The sequence below is a fragment of the Giraffa tippelskirchi genome, chromosome 13 (assembly GCF_054371585.1).
Source record: "Giraffa tippelskirchi isolate mGirTip1 chromosome 13, T2T-mGirTip1v1.2.pri, whole genome shotgun sequence".
NCBI lineage: Eukaryota > Metazoa > Chordata > Mammalia > Artiodactyla > Giraffidae > Giraffa > Giraffa tippelskirchi.
In genome coordinates, this window is record NC_137287.1 from 8,511,403 (window position 1) to 8,529,289 (window position 17,887).

The 17,887-nt window shown below is 45.0% G+C and overlaps 1 protein-coding gene across 2 annotated transcripts; it reads right to left on the reverse strand.

The window, feature by feature from the left end:
- Positions 1-206: 206 nt before the first annotated feature.
- Positions 207-17,666, reverse strand: BCL7B (BAF chromatin remodeling complex subunit BCL7B). 2 transcript variants are annotated; one of them, XM_081557884.1, is made up of 6 exons: positions 17,457-17,666; positions 14,116-14,191; positions 4,988-5,084; positions 2,380-2,550; positions 1,516-1,595; positions 207-1,278 (listed from the first exon to the last, which is right to left on the reverse strand). In XM_081557884.1, exons 1-6 carry the CDS (start codon positions 17,546-17,548, stop codon positions 1,186-1,188), a joined length of 609 nt encoding a protein of 202 aa, XP_081414010.1. In that variant the 5' UTR covers positions 17,549-17,666; the 3' UTR covers positions 207-1,185. The 2 variants fall into 2 exon arrangements, with proteins under 2 accessions (XP_081414010.1, XP_081414011.1); XM_081557885.1 differs by lacking the exon at positions 2,380-2,550.
- Between the last annotated feature and the right edge of the window lie 221 nt (positions 17,667-17,887).

Genomic DNA, 17,887 nt, shown 5'->3' on the forward strand with positions numbered 1-17,887 from the left:
CGGTGTACACAGGGGCAGAAGTATAACTCAAAGGACGTGACAACCTCTAAGGGAGTCTCCAAATCATTTTCACTGAAGTCACTCTGTGGGAGTCAAGACAACTGGCAGAGCCCAGCCCGCAGTGACTTCACAAGCACTCAGCCACCATCGCCCCCAGCCCCTGCCCCCACAACCCTCAAGAATGAAGCACTCAGCTGCCAACAAGACATATTTCAAATAGTTTAATTTTAAAAATATTCTATTCAGTGCTAAAATATGTCTTCACTCACCGTTATCCATTTCCATTTTCTTAAACTTTTTTGAAACAAAAAATAAAATCACAAGGTTCGATGAAACATGCAGATTTCAAAGAAAAGGGAACTTTCTAGAAAGTCTGGGCTGAAGGAATACTGTGGGGATGAGTACTGTCAGAACCTCAAATTCTCGTTGGGGCAAAGTTTGCGGTGGGAGAGCTGGGGACCATGGCGGGAGGCAGGGGGGATACTGGAATGAAATGTCCAGGTGGAAACAGCTGCGAGTATGTGCGTGTGTGAGTGTGTGTGTTGGGGGAAAGGGGTGGTTACAGCAGGGGGACAAAGGACTGTCAGCAGCCAGAGAGCCCACGAGAGGCAGGATGGCCTCAGGAATGGGTACAAGCGCCAGGATAGCATGACGTCTAGGTGGGACTTTTCTGCCGTCGTGTGGAGTTAAGCCCTTCCCTTCCCTCCAGAGTCTACTGAGGCATTCTCCAACAGCAGCCTATAGGGTCCCTAGCCCTATGGGCAAGTCCATGAATCTGCAGTCACCATTCAAGTTCAAGTAAGCCCTCGGCACGCTCTTCTCTGGAGGGTGCCTTCCCCTCTCTTTCCTCTTGCAGAAGCACCAGCAGCTCAGTTCAGAGGCTGTGGAGCAGAGACTGCTACTGGAGGTGACAGATGATCCTGGAGTGGCTGAAGCGCCAGCCTCCTTGGGGTGCAAAGAGGACAGGAGTGCTCCTCTTCTCAGGATCAGGCAGACACAGGTGCCAGGGACGGGAAGATGATGCTACGACCCCAGGTCCCGCGTCCGCCTTCCAGCCCAGAAGGCTCTTGAGGTGCAGGCTCTGGACCCCGGTGCTCGCCCTTACCCCAGCAACACAGCACAGCCAGAACCAGAATGCAATAAATAGAGGCCTGGAGCCTGGAGGTGAAGGGCGCCAGGGGGGTGCTAGCTTTCCGAAGCTGTCTGCGGCACTGCAGGCTGGTCCATACAGAAGCGTTTCAGGGGAGGGGCACCTGAGTCTTCCTCTTCCTCAGCAATCTAGATGCAGCCAGAGCATGGAGTGACAGGGCCATCCCTCTGAAGCAGACCTCCCCTCCACCCTAATCACGACCCCGACTGTCTCACAGATCACAGGGCCTCTTCCCGACCTCCTAACCAGCATCCCTCGCTGCCTCCCCACCCCCACTACATCCCTCTCATGCTAGAGAGCCAGTGCACGTCAACGGAGCCCTGACATTTTCCTTAGAAACTAGGAAACCCAAAGCACCTCCTTACCTGTGTCTCTAGAGGAACTGGTTCTTCCTTCGTGAGGGTCGGAGGTTCATCAGCAACTTCCGAGGCAGGCAGGGAGGGCTCTGAAAAAGCAAGGTCAGTGTAACTGCAGGGCCTGCTGGGATGGGAGACCCCCCAGGCTGGGGGAGCATTCCCGGGAGGCCCCTTGGTGAAGGGGTATCCACTGGTTATGGAATCAACATACGTTCTAAGAAGAAATTTGCAGAACCCGGTACAAAGGGCACTAACTCCAAAGTTAGAAGGAATGAAACAAATCAGGCAGTTCAACCACCAGCTGTGGGATCGTGGCCAAGCAACTGAACTCTTTAAGACAACTTCCCCATCGATAAAACGGAGACAACAGTTGCTATTCCATGGGGTTTTTGAAAGGAGAATCGTGTTTGCTGTTTTAGTCGCTCAGTCGTGTCTGTCTCTTTGTGACCCCATGGACTGTAGCCCGCCAGGCTCCTCTGTGGGATTTCCCAGCAAGAATACTGGAGTGGGTTGCCATTTCCTTCTCCAGGGGATCTTTCCAACCTAGGGATCAAACCCGCTTCTCTTGCACTGCAGGCAGATTCTTTACTGCTGAGCCACCAGGGGAACCCAAGAATCATACCAGGCCTCAAATATGAAAAGTACCTTCCTTGCAGAGAGGCTGGCACTCACTCGTATTGCTGTTTCTTTCTGTCATTCTGTGAAAGGGGAAAATACAACCATTCCCCAAAAGAGCCTCAAACAACTGACAAACGGCTTGAAGCTGCCAGCACCAGCTGAGGCACCATCTCTAACCTGTGACTCTAAAGAAAACCATCAAGAGCAAGAGCACAGCCTCTCCAAGACACACGTCCTGGGCCAGAGGAGACTCACCCTCAAGGATCTCCTGGCCCAGCGTGGGGGGCTGGGAGTCATCTGTGCGGAAGTCAGAGGTGTGCGCAGGGCTCAGGGACTCGCTCTGCTGGGGGCTGGGACTCGAGTTGGTGCTGCTGTCCACCTTGAGCTGATAGACATCAGACACGGAACTCTGGTTGCTGTTTTCATCTGAAAATCAAACATGACAAAGGCAATGGCTGAGGCCGGTCACGCTCGAGGGGGACTCAGTACAGAGCCAACGGCCTGGGGTCTCCGCAGACAGCATGGACACAGCTGGGCACACACCGATCATAGCTGCAAACAGCCCCTGAACCAAGGGCAGACAGTCCCAGGGCTCCTGCACATCGCAAATTACCAACAGAATCTAAACTGACAAATTTAAGCACATGTTATTTTAAGACATATATTCTAAGCACCACCGGATGCAGCCAGATCTTTAAGTTTATGCAACCTTTATATGTCAGGGAGGTCAATATAAGCATATGAGTCCCTTATTTAGTATCCACTAATCATAACTGGGACCTGGTATTTTCTCACTATCCAGTGAATGGAGGGACCTAGCTCTGCCTCTCAACCTTTCTCACAAGAGATGTAGAAAATGACAGTCTGTCTACCATTCGCAGCTCTCTGAAGGAGGGTGATGGGGTCTGGAGGTGGTCAGCTCAGGCCCTGTACCTTCCCAGGCTCTGCCTCACTGCCTCACGGACCACTGGATCCCACCTGGGAAGCGCTGTTGAAGGCTTGAAGTCACCACCTAAGTTAAAAACCGACTCAACCATTCCTTCCTCTCCCCAACCTCCAGCAGCCAGTCACCAAATCAGACCCATCCTACTGCTCTGATGCTACGTGTATCCACTCCTTCCTCCCCCACTGCCTCAGTTCAGGCCTGGCCTCTGGCAACAGCCATCCAGCTGCCCTTCCTTGGGTCTCAGCCACCCGCCACGGACCTCACACCACTGCCAGAATGAAACCCTTCTGTGGTTCCCTGCTGCCCACTAGAGGGCCCTATCATATCCTACACACTGCTCTCCAGGCTCACTGCCTGCCATTCTTCCTATGTACCCTTGGCTCCAGCCAGGTCGGACCCAAACCTAAGAGCAGATACCAGCACCGTGTCTGGTATGACATGCTCCTTCCCGTCTTCCTGCAAAGCCCCTACACCTGCCAACTGGCAGCTCTGGCATCCTCTCCTCTGCAGAGCCGTGTCCCAGGCTCCCTTGGGTGGAGACAACCACCCCCTCTCATGCTCCTGCTGCTTCCTGTGCACACCTGCATTTACTATATTACACACCAGTCTCCCTCCATTACACCCGGTGGTGTAATGGGCTCTGTGGCTCACAGGTCCTTGAGTCTCCAGCACAGTACACAGTACCAGGCACCCGGCAGGAGCGCATTAAACGTTCACTGCGTGAAGGCAATGGCAACCCATTCCAGTACTCTTGCCTGGAAAATCCCATGGACAGAGAAGCCTGGTAGGGTGCAGTCCATGGGGTCGCAAAGAGTTGGACATTAGTGAGCGACTTCACTTTCACTTTTCACTTTCATGCATTGGAGAAGGAAATGGCAACCCACTCCAGTGTTCTTGCCTGGAGAACCCCAGGGACGGGGGAGCCTGCTGGGCTGCCGTCTTTGGGGTCGCACAGAGTCGGACACGACTGAAGCAACTTAGCAGCAGCAGCGTGAAAAGGATGAGACGGCGGCCAGGCTGAAGAAATGGAGCCTCCCATGTCTCCCGGAGCTTAATGCTGCGGGGACAGCTCACGCAGCTGGAGAACTGTCCCCCTGGAGTCTCTTCTGTACCACACCAACCTTGGGGTGGGGGCGGTTGGGGGAGAGGGAAGGAGGGGATACCTGGTCGTTCCCAGTCTAGCCCCAAAGAGAAAATCGTAAGCCTTTTCTAGTCTTCATCCTACAATGACCACTATCTTCTATACTAAAACGGAAGTAGCGTTTTATTATACAAAATAATAAAGTTCTGTCACTCTTCAGCTTAAGTAGATACTTTTCTTCTCCAAGTATCAGTTTCCTTAAATCAGGATGATGGTAACTGCCTGGTTTATAGCCCAGGCTGATGCAAGGCTAAAAAGGAGACACTGAAGTGAAAGTGCTTCATAAGCAGTAACTGCCACACAGGTATAAAAGGTAAAGTTCTCAGTGCAGTGCTGACTCAGGCCGGACGTCTACCAAAGACTGGTTTAGGAGGCAGAGCTTGGACTAACTGTAGACAAACAGGCAGACGCCCCAGCCTGGGGGGGAGCGGGGGGCGCTCCTCTGAAGTGCTCTCATCAAATAAACATAGTCTAAAGAAAAGAGCTTCTGATCCAGAAAACCAGGACCTACCATGGGTCCTCACTTACAAGTGACTAACTTTAGATATGTAACCTCACCTCCCTGAGCCTCAGTTTCCTTAACTGGAAAGTGAGGAGACTGTCGTCTGTCTTGCAGGGTCACTGTGAAGTTGAAACGCAAAGACTTCTGTCAGGTGCCCAGCAAGATACCACCAAAACCGTGGGCACTGAAATGACACACAGACTAGTCTTCGGATTATTGATGGGTCATCTAAATGTTCGTTTTCCTGCAAGGAAGACATAAGGATGCAACTCACCCTGGAATTCAAGAAGGAGAGAGGAATTGGCTGAGGCATCAGAGGGAAAGCCATTAGGTTCCCGGGCTGCGGAACTGTTCGATTTTGACTTTTCTTTCTAGAAAAGGAAAAAAAGAGGAATATGACAGAGCCAAGCAGAAGACTCACAGAGAGGGAGAGAGAAGGTGCTGAGACCCCACAGAGGTCTGGATTAGGAGCATGAGGAACAACAGTGGTTTCAGGACCTGAGGAATAACAGGATCCTGGACAAGGTGTCCCCAGGCCTCAGTGGCTCTATCAGTAAAATGGACCCTTCCAGTACTAATCTCATGACTCACAAGACAGAGGCAGCTATATACATCTGCTTCCACTGGAGTTCTCTGGGGGACCCTCCTGCCTTCTCCCCTGATCAGAATGCTCTGCCCGATCCTTCCCTACATGGATGGGTGAGAATTACAAAATACTCATTTAAGAAAGATCCCTGTTTCAGGAGCACAGCTAGGGGTAAAAAGTGAAAGAAGAAAGGACCTTTGACTGGACAAAGGAAGGAGTCACTTTATATGTAATGTGAGCAGGGACAGGACAAGGGGCCCCTACAAGCTCTACTCCTGATCAATCCACCCCATCCACTCAAGAGTGAAACCTCCCATGTCCACCTCTGCCTTCAAGCAGGATGCAAGTCACACGAGTGGGGGAACCACAGTGGAAGGTAAGCACTAGCTTGCAACACACCAGCCCACAGGAAAGGCAATCGCCAACCCAAGCATTTGCAAATGAGAGCATCCTCACAGCTGAATTTCAAATCTGGACAATCCCAAACTTACTAATCCATACTTCACATACTTGTCACTTTATTATTCACGCATTGTACTAGTAACACAGCTTAGTTTTTGTGAATACTCTCGATTGTAACTCAGCAATAAGTCAACTGTACATATATATGTATGTAGTCCTTCCCTTCATGTTTTATATGCAGACATAATTTTAGTGCAATTACACTTTACCATTTAACTACAGAGGCTACCTAAACATGATTTTTACTGGCTGCATAATATTCCAGGCATCATACTTACTCAATCACTACTCAACCAGTAGACATTGAGCTTTACCTTATTTAAGACTGTGTGTTTAGTACTAGTAGAAATAAACCTACAATGCTTAACTTTTATTTTTTCCTGGATTATTTGGCTAAATTCACACCAAAAAAAAAAATTCCTTGTAGATCAGAAAGTATAAACATATTTCTCTTAAAATACCCTGTGCCTCCCTACTCTCTACCAGAAGGTTGGCAATATACTTGGAGTATGAGCATCATAGCACCCATGCCAACTTTTGGTATTACTGTTTTTTCCTAATCTCTCATTAGTCTTTCAATGATTCTGTGCTCACGTAAAATATGCCTTCACTATAAGAAATTCTGAAAATACAGGAAGAGATTAGGTATCAGAGATACCCGAGACATATAACGTATCGAGACGGACCATGGTTCAGTATTATAACCTGCTCCCCACCCCACCTCACCATATTAAAAACATTTTTCTATGCCACTGAGTAGTTTTTTAGACCATCTTTTAAAAGGGTAACAAAGCTGCACAATATACGAGTGCACAATAACTTAATTCTTTACAGCTAAGATCTTCATTTTGCTTCCAATTTTTAAATACCACAAACAATACCGTAATACTCAATACTGCAGATGTATCTTGTACACATCATGATTATGTCCTGAGGATAAATGTCTAGAAATAAAACTTCTAGATCAAAGGCATAAATATTTTGAAGGCCCCCCCACACACACACATCCTCAGCTTTACTGAGGTGTAACTGACAAATAAAACTGTACAACATTTAAAGTGTATCCTGGGGTGATTTGACATATGTATATATTGTGAAAGGATCCCCAACATCTGGTTAATATTGCTTTTAAGTATACATATATGATCAACCTGTAGAAAGTTTGTCCCAGTTTATTCTCCCATCAGCAGTGTCCCACTCCCTTACATCCTTCATGTTTTCTTCTTTACCAATTTGATCATTTTCTATTTTTCCTAACCTAACAGGTCTATGCTAGTACCTTCGAAGCTGGCACACTACCACAGACCACTGGAAGGTAGATAAACCAATGGACCTCAGGGCCCAGCTCAGAAACCAATACAAACACTGTGAGAAGTCCTTGGGAGAGACAAAGGGAGATGAGTCCTGGGCAAGGAGAACCTGAAATAGCAAAGGGGGATGTCCCCCAATGGTTAGTTTTTGTGGTCCAGTGGTTATGATTCTGCACTTCCTGTGCAGAAGGGGCAAATCTGATCCCTGGTTGAGGAAGTGAGATCCCATATGCTGCATGGCACAACCAAAAAAAGAAAAAAGAAATAGGAAAGGGTCAGGGGCTTATATGTGAGAAATGAGGAATGGGATGTCAGCAGTGTCCTTCCCCCACACAAGAGATCTAGCAGCCTGACCTTTGGCCTTTATGGTATTGGCATCACCAAAGCCAAGGTTAGATGAAAAACAAAGGGTGGCCCCAGAGCCCCTTTAACTTTCACCCACCGGCTCCACGGACTTGGCAAGTTTGGCTGCTCGCAGATAAAGGCAGCATGTGGAGACTGGTACTAGAGAGCTCCCTGGGAGACAGCGAAGATGAGAGAGGGGAAAAGGGAAAGGCTGAATCCCAAGGCTAATCCCATCCCCTCAGCTATTTACAGGAGAAAGCACGGAGCTTAGGCTCACGTTCTCCCCTCGGTTACACGTTTCTAGCCAACACAGCTCGAAGTTGAAAGGAATAAAAGATGAGTGCACAGAGAAAACTAACCAGACACTGGAGGAAAACAAGCACCGTGAAAGACAATTAACAGAGCAAGCTATACCAGGAAAAGTGCACTAACGCGACAGAAGAATTTAAATAAAATATGGCAAGTCTCCTCAGAAAGACAAGGTTGACACTGGAAAGTTGTTCTGAACCACCGCCAAGGATATTTGGTATGAGCAATGAAATTGTTCAAAGTAAAAATTAGGTGAATGAGTTTATTAGCAGAAATAGTTAAGAGCTGAAGAAAAAATTAATGAGCAAAAACTGGATGAGGAAGTCAGAATATGCAAAGAAAGGATAAAGAGATGAAACAAACTAAAAGTTAAGAAATGAAGCTAGATGTCATCATTACAGGATATTCCATTTAGGGAGTTCCCTGCTGGCCCAGTGGTTAGGATTCCAGGCTCCCAGTGCTTTGACCAGGGAACTGAGATCCCACAAGCCACACGGTGTGGCCAAAAAAAAGATGAAATTCCATTCAAAACGAAGGACAGGATAAGGGATGAAAGGGTCGGGGGAGGGGGGCGATGGAGACCAGAGGATCAGAGGAAAAATACAGATTTTGATAAGCTTTATACATTGATATGGAAAAATAGTGTAAGTATTATTAGGTTGGAAGTTGCCAATAAAAAAACTAAAAATAGAATGCAGAACTTCCAGATCAGCAGAAGAAAATCTGTCTAGTCATCATGAGGTGAAGAGGAAAAAAATAAAAGGAAAGTGTATTATGACCGAAATCCTTGTCCATAAAAATAGAATTCTTAGGCGGTCACACTTTCCCAGCCTTTCTAGTGCCCAGACGTGCCACAGCTATTATGAACACTTAGTATATATGTCTTAAGGAGACTTCTGGGAAACGCCTTAAATTCATGAAAACACTATTTGCCAACCCTTCCACTCTCTTACTGCCTTGAACTTGAATGTGCTGAATGATGGCTGGAGCTCGAACTTGGAATATAAAGTCAAACACGAACAGAGGACTGAGGAATTATTTAATGGGTACAGAGTTTTTTACCTCTGCAAGATGAAGAGTTTCAGAGATGGGTTACACAAGGTGAATGCACTCAACACTACTGAACTGTACACGCTGAAGTGGGTAAGATGGTAAACTTCATGATATGTATATTTTACCACAACAGAAACAATGTAAAATGAATAGAACCATTACTCTCTTAAAAGTAAATTTAAAAACAAAAGAATAGAGAGGGTGCCAGAAACCTGGGTCCCTAGGGACTCTTAGAACAAAATTACCACACCAGTCCTGGACTGCATACTTCTGTTTCTCTAGAACAAAATAACTGCTTTAAACCACTGCTATTTTGAGTTTTCCGTCACCCACAGCTAAACCTAATCCTAATATGTCCAATAAGCAGAAAAATGTAAAACGGGAAAAACAGCATTACAAGACATACCAGGCAAATAGAAATCAAAAGAAGACATAATATAAAGTGTAGTATCAGATAAAACAGAATCTGAGGTGAAAAAGGGACAAAGAAGGACATTACATACTAGTAAAAGGAGGAACAGGTCAAGATGAGGTAAGAATCACAAACATACATGGATCAAAAATAGAGCTTCAAAGTACAAAGGATAACTGACTCATAGACCATGAAGAAGCTAACAAACCAACAATTTCACACACTCTTCTCAGAAACATACAGAGCAAACCATACAAAGATGAGCAAAGATACAGAAGATTTGGATAACATAACAAATCCTTCAATTGTTTAATGTCATATTGAGAGTATATATGTGTTTTAATTGTAAGTGAACTGTCCACAATTCAATTACAGATCAGGTCACAAAAAAAGTCCCAGTAATCCCAAAGAACAAATATCCTACCAATTCCACAGAATCAGAGCACCAATTTTAAAAGGACAGCTTTCAAAAATCTCACATATCTAAAAACTAAATTATCATTCTTTTAAATAACCTTTGGGTTAAAGAGGAAACCAAAGAGAAACCTATGAAAATCTTACAGTTAAACGACACCATCAATGATATCCTGATACTCATTTATGTCCAAATCTATGGGAGATAACTACAGAAGTGAAATGGACCACAAAAAAAAAAAAAAGCAAAGAAAAACTAGAAAAAAAGTGCTAAGTGTTCAACATAAGAAGTGGAAAATACAGAATAAAAACAAAGGAAAATAACAAAGGCAAAAATTAATCAAATAGAGAACAAAGCAAAATGAAAAGAAAGATGAACAAAAATTACACGAAGATTCTTTTAATAAAGATTTCAGGACCGTGTTACACAGAAAAAACATACGTAACAAATGTGAAAAAGACAAAATAATTACCAACAGAGACTTTAAAGTACAAAAGGATATTATAAATGACTACACAGCAGTACACATGAAAACTGATCAGTGTTCGTCAGCAGGGGTACTGCTGGCCTTCTGGACAGGCTAATTAATTCTTCACTGCACAGGACTGACTCATGTATTGCCAAAAGCTTAGCATGGCTGGCCAACCAAACAGTGCCTTGCCTCATTTCTAAACACTCTTGGGGAAGTGGGCAAGGGTGAAGACTCAGCACTGTCCCCAATTAAAGAAACAATCCCCTACTTGAAATGGAAACGTTTTTTGGAAAAGACACAAAACGGCAAAATAAGTACAGAAAAAGGGAAAACCTAAATACATCAATCACCATGAGAGCCACTGTAATGATGATCAACACCTCTTCTGCCACCAAAGACCCAGAAAGTACTAAAGGTAGGGCCTTCATTTTATGCAAGTTGTTCCAGAAATCAAGAGGGGAAACTGCCCAATTTGTTTTAGGATGCTGGTGTAAACAAGATAAAGATAGCATAAGGAAATATAAACCAGATGCAAATACCTCAATTATTTGTGAGTTGAATGTAACATTATGAGAAAAAAAAAAAGGCATGTCCAAGTAGAATTTGTCTTAAGAATGCAAGAATGGTTCAAACATCAGAAATTCGTCATTTTAATAGATTAAAGGACAAAAGTCCTATGAACATTTAAGTAAATGCAGGAAAAGCAGCTGGATTAAGTCCAAATTATCTAGTCATAATTTTTAATAAGCCTTAGAAAACTAAGAAGAGAAGGGAATTTTTCATTCTGGTAAAGACTATCTTTCCAAAAACCTACAAGAGAGAAAAGTCACCCTACTTAACATGAAGACACACTAAAAGCATAGTAAATAAATCTAGTGCAGAAACAGATAAAATAACGACAAAAAAATGGAAAGCTCAAAAACAAAAACATGCGAATAAAGCATCTAACAGGGATGACATCATATACCAGTGGAGAAGGACAGATTATGGAGTGACCAGTATTAGGGGAAGTGGCTCACTATATGAAGGAAAATTAAAATTAGATTATCTTCACCATTAAAAAAAAAAAAAACCTACATGGATTAAAGGTATAAAAATGAAAGTTAAAATTAAAAAGCTAGCAGAAGATGCAGAAGTCCTCTATAACCAGGAAATGGAGAATAATTTTGAAACATCACCCTGGAAGTAAAAATCATAAGGACAAAGTTAACTTGACAGAAAAAAATTAAAGGCTATTACTGACAAAGTTATCTTATGTGACATGTTAGACAAAGACAACTGCCATGTACAAAACTGACTAGAATTTTCTGTATCTATAACATAAAAGAATCCATGCAAATCAAAAAAGGAAAGACAGGAAGTCCAATATAAGAATAAGGAAAATTTAAGAAATCAGAGGGGAATTCTTGGTGGTCCGGTGGTTAGTAGGACTCCATGCTTTCACTGCTAAGGGCCTGGGTTTAATTCCTGGTTGGGGAACTAAGATCCCACAAAGCCACATAGCCAAAAAAAAAAAAAAAGAAAGGAAGAAATCAGAGAAGAGGAAATCTAAATGTTTAAAAAGGAAATCTGAAGAGATAAAATTATCAATCTCCTTAGTATTCAGAGAAATGCAGAATAAACAGATACCACTTTACATCTACGAGACTAGCAGGATTTAGGAATTACGTGTTAGATGATACCAAATGTTGGTGAGGATGTGGGAAACAGGAGGTAACCATCCAGGGCAGCCATTCAGGAGAGAGATCTGGCCGCATCGAGTAACAACAATCATGTATGGGACTTCCCTGGTGGTCCTGTGGCTTAGAATCCACACTCCTAATGCAGGGGGGCCCTGGTTTCAATCCCTGATCCAGGAACTAGATCCCTCATGCTGCAACTAAGACCCAGCACAATCAAATAACTAAATAAATAAATATTTTAAAAAATCAATCATACATGGACAGCCAATAACAGAGCATCTAATCCCGAGAAAACCTCTCACAAGGCCTCAAGGAGAGTGGATGAAGGATGTCCACCATGGTCATCCAGGCTACCCAAAAAAGCTGGCAGCAAAACACACAGACCCATATATATACCTGAAATATGGCAAAGGTGGTTCTACAGAGCAAGAAGAAAAGAACAGTCTCTTCAAGTGGTGGCACAAATGCATACCCACATGGAAAAATATAAAATTGGGCTCCTACTTCAAAACACACAAAAATCAACTCCAGGTTTATCATAAATGGGAACAGAATAACAAGCTTGTAGATTATATGGAAAAATATCTTTGTAACCTCAAAAAAGGAAAAGATTTAAGACATTTAAAAGCACTAACTATAAAGAAAAGAATTTTGTCTACATTAAAATTAAAAACTTCTGCTACTCAAGCCTGCGTAAACAGAGGGTGAAGACAAGCCATGGAATGGAACAAGGTACAGACAGTATTCAATCAATAAAGAATATGTGTCCACAACACAGAGAATCCCTACAAGCTGCAAGAAAAAGACCATAACCAAACAGACTTAAACAGGCACTGCCTAAAAGAAGAAATCCCAAAGGATACCGAAAAGGTTCTCCATCTCATTAGTAATTACGTCCTTAATCACCACATCAAAACCAAAGTGAGATATCTTAATACATGAAGCCCAACAATACCAACTGTTGATGAGGGTTTGGAGCAGTGAGAACTTTGGTATGTCTGGTAGGAATATACAATGGTACAATCACTTTGTCATTCCTGGTATAGGTCAAAATACACATATCCTAAGACTTGGCAATTCTACTCCTAGGAATACTCTAGGAAAACTCGCACACATGTTGACCCATATACAAAATAAGAACGTTCACAGGAGCTTTGTTCCTATTATCCCAAACTGGAGACAATCCAAATATGCATCTACAGGAAAACTGATAGGATATTAATAAATTATGGTACAGTCCTGTAACAGAACTCCATACATCAAGGAAAAGGAACAAACAGCTCCAAAGACAACATGGATGATTCTACAAACAAAACGCTAGGCAAAAAAAGCCAGACACACACAAATAGATACTTCATGATGCTGTTTATATAACGAAATATTTACACATGACTAAAGAAGTAGTAAGAAAAGCAAAAGGAGGAGACTGATCTCCTCTGGAGGGGAGAAGAGGGATGATGGGAAGAGTTTCAGAGGCTGCTGGGGGAGTTAGCAACATCTATCTTTTGACATAGATGGTTTTTACAACGGTATTAGCTTCATATTTTTTTCCCTGTATAGTACATTATGTTTTAGATACTTCTGAACACATTTTATAGTTCAGACCTTTTAAAAATAATTAGAATAAAAAGAGGGGGAGAAATCAGGGAGTTTATCACTCAGGGAATGTATAGATAAATCAATGTGGTTACTTCACATAAGAGAATACAATGAAAGAGTAAAGATAATTTTATTTACAATTACAGAAACATGTTCGAGTTTTCAAAGAAAAAAAGAGGTTTACAGCACAATGCTATATATAGACGCAAAGTTTTAAAAATACAAATATGAAACAATGCTGTGTATTTTTCAAGAATATACAGAGGTACAAATAAAATCATGGAAGGGGAATCAGAAAGGCATATATACATAAAAACACACCCAATACACTACAGTGGGCAGCAGGAGTCCGCAAGCTTTTTCTTATGAGGCCAGAAAATAAATATCTTGGGCTTTGCAGGCCATTACATGTTATGGCCTACTCAACTCTACCATTACAACTCAAAAGCCACCACAAATAAGGAAACCAACGGGCACAGGTGTGTTCAAATTAAACTATATGGAATCACAGGGAGCAGGCCTGGGCTGTAGCTGGCCAAGCCCTGGAAAAGAGGAATGGGTTAAGGAAAGGGAATAACGGGGAGAGGGGGGAATCTAATAAAATGAGAGGCTTTGCATGGACCAATGACAGAGGGGTCCCTGAAGTGTTTTCAACTCAATTCTGAGGAAATCAATCCCATAACAGCTAAGAGGCAATCAAAGAAAGAAAGAAAGAAGACGTTACCTTTTTGTTGTTTTGATTTTCTTCCACACTTACCTCCTTGCTGTCTGTCACAGGAACCCACTTAAATATCCTAAGGGACGTGTCACCCACAGTCACCCACTTCTTCTCCCTAAAACAAAGATACTTCTCAGAACCGATAAAACAGATTTTTTGATCAGAACTTGTGGTTTTCTACTTCTCACCAGATGATGTCTTCAATCTTAAATGCTTCATAAACTTTGTCAAATCACACTTTACTTTTCAAGGCAAAATCACCGTTTCCAGAAACACTTCACTATAGAATTCCTTTAGCCCTGAACCTTCCACCTGTCACCTCTGCTCACATGGTGCACCAAAACCATTTTTTTCCTCACAGACTACAGTAGTATGGAGTATGAGCACATTTTCAAACTCAGGTATCCATCTTGCATAACTTCTTCATCTCCCCAAAATTAATTCAATCCCACTGATATTTTATAAAGTCCTATTATACAAAGCCTTACAGGTGATAAAGAATATATAAGATAGTGTCCCTATCTTGGGAACTCATAGCAATAAAAAGATAAGTAAAGAAATCATTGTAATATGTGAAGGCAGTTAAGAAAGAAGGCTGAAGACCAGGATATTCCACGGAAGGCAAAACTCCTGTGAAACTCGGGGTGCATTAGTTGCTCAGTAGTGTCCGATTCTTTGTGACCCCATGGACTCTAGCCCACCAGGCTCCTCTACCCATAGGACTCTCCAGGCAAGAATACTGGAGTGGGTTGCCATTTCCTTCTCCAGGAGAATCTTCCCGACCCAGGGATCAAACCTGTGTCTCCCTCATTGCAGGCTGACTCTTATCATCTGACCCACCAGGGAAACTGTGGGTTGAAACACAATTCCAAAAATCAAGGAGCAGGACACAATGCTTTCAGCTAACAAAACTGAGCCTCACACTGGCTTTTGGAAGAGGTGAAAGCCAAGCGCCATGGAAAGATGGCTTTAAGGTTTCGTTTTACAGAAGAGGGTACTTTTGAGATAGGCCTTAAAAAAATGAGTAGCTGTTCTTCCCTCCCCACACATACCTGGGGAGGGAAAGGCAAGTAACATTCTTGAATAAGGGTACAGATTATGGACAGCCAGAGTTGGGGAGCCTGAGTGTGACTTCTGAAAGTTTCAAGTCCCAATGTGAGCACAAAAAAGCAAAAAAAGTAACTGCTGTTATTGATGATGCTGTTCAGCAAATGACATCACAAAAATATAGAGACTGTGATGTAACAGAAAGAAGAATGAACTAAAGACTTAGAAACTGGAATTAATTCCTGGACAAGTCACTCATTTATTCCTCATTTATTCAACAAATATTTAATCTACAAAACCCTCTGCTAGGTCCTAGGCACACAGGGAACAAGATGCACAGTCCTGACTCTCCCGAGCCTGAATTCCAACTGGAAACAGACACCACACAACTCATGTCAGTTAGAAACCTGATCATTAGATTCAACCACATCAAACTGCCATTTCTTCAGATTAAAAAGGCAAATATAGATGTCTTATGGTTCAACCTAATGCCCCTGTGGAAAGTTCCATATAGGAGAGGACCTGATTTAGACTGGGACTCTTGAAAGGTTTCGGTGAGGAAGCAACTGCTAAGCAGAGCCAGGCACTAACTAGGCAAGTGGAAGGAGCGGGTAGAGGAAGGTTACCAAGCAGAAGGAAAGGTAGTGTGGCCCCAACTGAAAGATGGCTAACATCTTGCGAAAGAGGGCAGTTTGAGCCAGTCTAGTGAGGCATGAAGGATCATTTTTGGTCTTTATCCTAAGGACAAGAAGAGACCAATGAAGCCTTATTTCCTAAGCAAAAGAGTGCTAAAAAATTCACACTTGAGCAAAATACAAAGTAATGAATGGACCGGGGAACTGAGCCAGTCCTGAAGCTGGCAGACAGATCACAGGGAGGCCAGCACAGAGTTCCAGGTAAGACAGAGTTCCAGGTGACAGAAGATGCTCAACTGCCCTAGGCTGCAGGTAAGGACAGAGATGGCCAGAAGAGGAAGGGATGCCCAGTCCTAGGTTTCACAAAACTTAAAGCATTAGATTCGGAGGAGGAAAATCATCAACTATTTAACTAGTATTTTTAAGTCCTCAGAGATGAGGAACTTGGTCCTGTAGCAAAATGGACAAATAAACATGCAAATAAAGTCCAAGGTAATTATGACCCAGTTTTCCAGGTGGCTCGGTGGTAAAGAACCCACTTACCAAAGCAGGAGACGCGGGTTCGATCCCTGAGTTGGGAAGATACCTTGGATAAGGAAATGGCAACCCACTCCAGTATTCTTGCCTGGAAAAACCCATGGACAGAGGAGCCTGGCGGGCTATATGGGGTCGCAAAGAGTAGGACATTACTTAGCGACTGCTGCTGCTGCTAAGTCGCTTCAGTCGTGTCCGACTCTGTGCGACTCCATAGACGGCAGCCCACCAGGCTCCGCCATCCCTGGGATTCTCCAGGCAAGAGTACTGGAGTGGGGTGCCATTGCCTTCTCCGACTTAGCGACTAAGCAGTAATAATAATGACTCTAAAGGGAGTGGAGGGTGAAGGGCAGGAGGTCTTGGAGAAGGCTTCCTGGAGGGAGCTAACACCTACCCGGCTTTAAAGTTATTAGTAAAGTAAAAGTTATTGGTAGCAATCAGCTAGAGAAAAGTACTCAAGAAGCTGGCGCAAACATCTGGCTGTGAAAATTTAAGGTGATAACGCACTGGAACTCCTGGTACAAAATAGGCGGTCAACCTGCCCCTGCAATGAACATGACAGGAGCCGTTTCCAAACAAGGGGGAGATCCTGACTCTTCTACTAACAGCTCCCAGGTCACCCAGCTCGCGCGCGTGAGCCCATATTAGGGGAAAGCAAGAATTTTTATTCTAATGACTCTCTGGTCCCGTGGCAGGTAGCTTGCCGAAAAGTTCTCACCTAACCCAGACGCCTGAATACGCAGAGTGCTCAGTCTGGCCAACGGGAACCCCTGAGATTGTTAAGTTAGTATACGGGACAGTTCAGAACGCAAAAGGTTCCTCAGGCAGGCGGGCGCGGAGACGAGGCCCGCGCAGACCCGCGGCTAAACAAACCGCTCGGACCCGGCGCCGCCGGAAGCCGGCAGCTCCCAGCCGGCGCCGCGCTGCCGGGAACAGAGGGGAGCAGGTGGGCGGGCCCGCGAGCCGGGCAACCCTCTGATTGGTCGCGGCCGGCGCGCCCTCTGACCTCACGCCGACGCCAGCGGCTCCCTCCTCCCGCCCTCTCAGCTCCCCCCTCCCCCCCAGCGCCTGCCGGTCGGCTCCCACCCTGCCCGCCAGTTCGCCGCTGCTCTGGACGTGGGCCGGAGGCCCCCTCCGCCAGCACCCTTGGGCCTGGCCCCTTACCATTTCCGCACTTTCTCGATGGCCGCCATCACCTTCTTGATGTCATCCTTGGCCCGGCTACGGGTCTCGGCCCGGACCGACCGGCCCGACATGGCGGCGGCGGGAACGGCGGGGGTCGGGGCACTGCTCCCAAGACACCGAGAATCGCGCGCCTCACGCGCCGCCGCCCGCCAGGCGCAGCAGCGTCACCGCGGCCGTCGCCCCCTCCGTACGCGCGTGCGCGAGAAGTGCGCGCACCCGCCCTCCCCTTGGGGCTCGAGGCATCAGCGCGCCTGCGCGGTCCGCCCGAGGTGCCCCACCCTGGGCGTCCCACCCAACAGGCCCCACCCTGGGCATCTCAGAGTCCCCTGGGCTCCCGAGCAGGCCAGGATCCGCGGGCCAGCTGGCAGCGCGTGTTGTGTGCAGGATGAGGTGCGAGGCGCTGCCAGTGG

What these genes read in the sequence shown, in the direction of transcription:
- BCL7B (XM_081557884.1), bottom strand. Translation starts at nt 17,548, where the DNA reads ATGTCGGGCCGGTCGGTCCGGGCCGAGACCCGTAGCCGGGCCAAGGAT. An exon ending in TCTCCTTCTTGAATTCCAGG is followed by an intron (nt 2,551 to 4,987) that starts GTGAGTTGCATC and finishes TTTGATTTTCAG; the next exon opens with ATGAAAACAGCAACCAGAGT. An exon ending in GGGCCAGGAGATCCTTGAGG is followed by an intron (nt 1,596 to 2,379) that starts GTGAGTCTCCTC and finishes TTGCTTTTTCAG; the next exon opens with AGCCCTCCCTGCCTGCCTCG.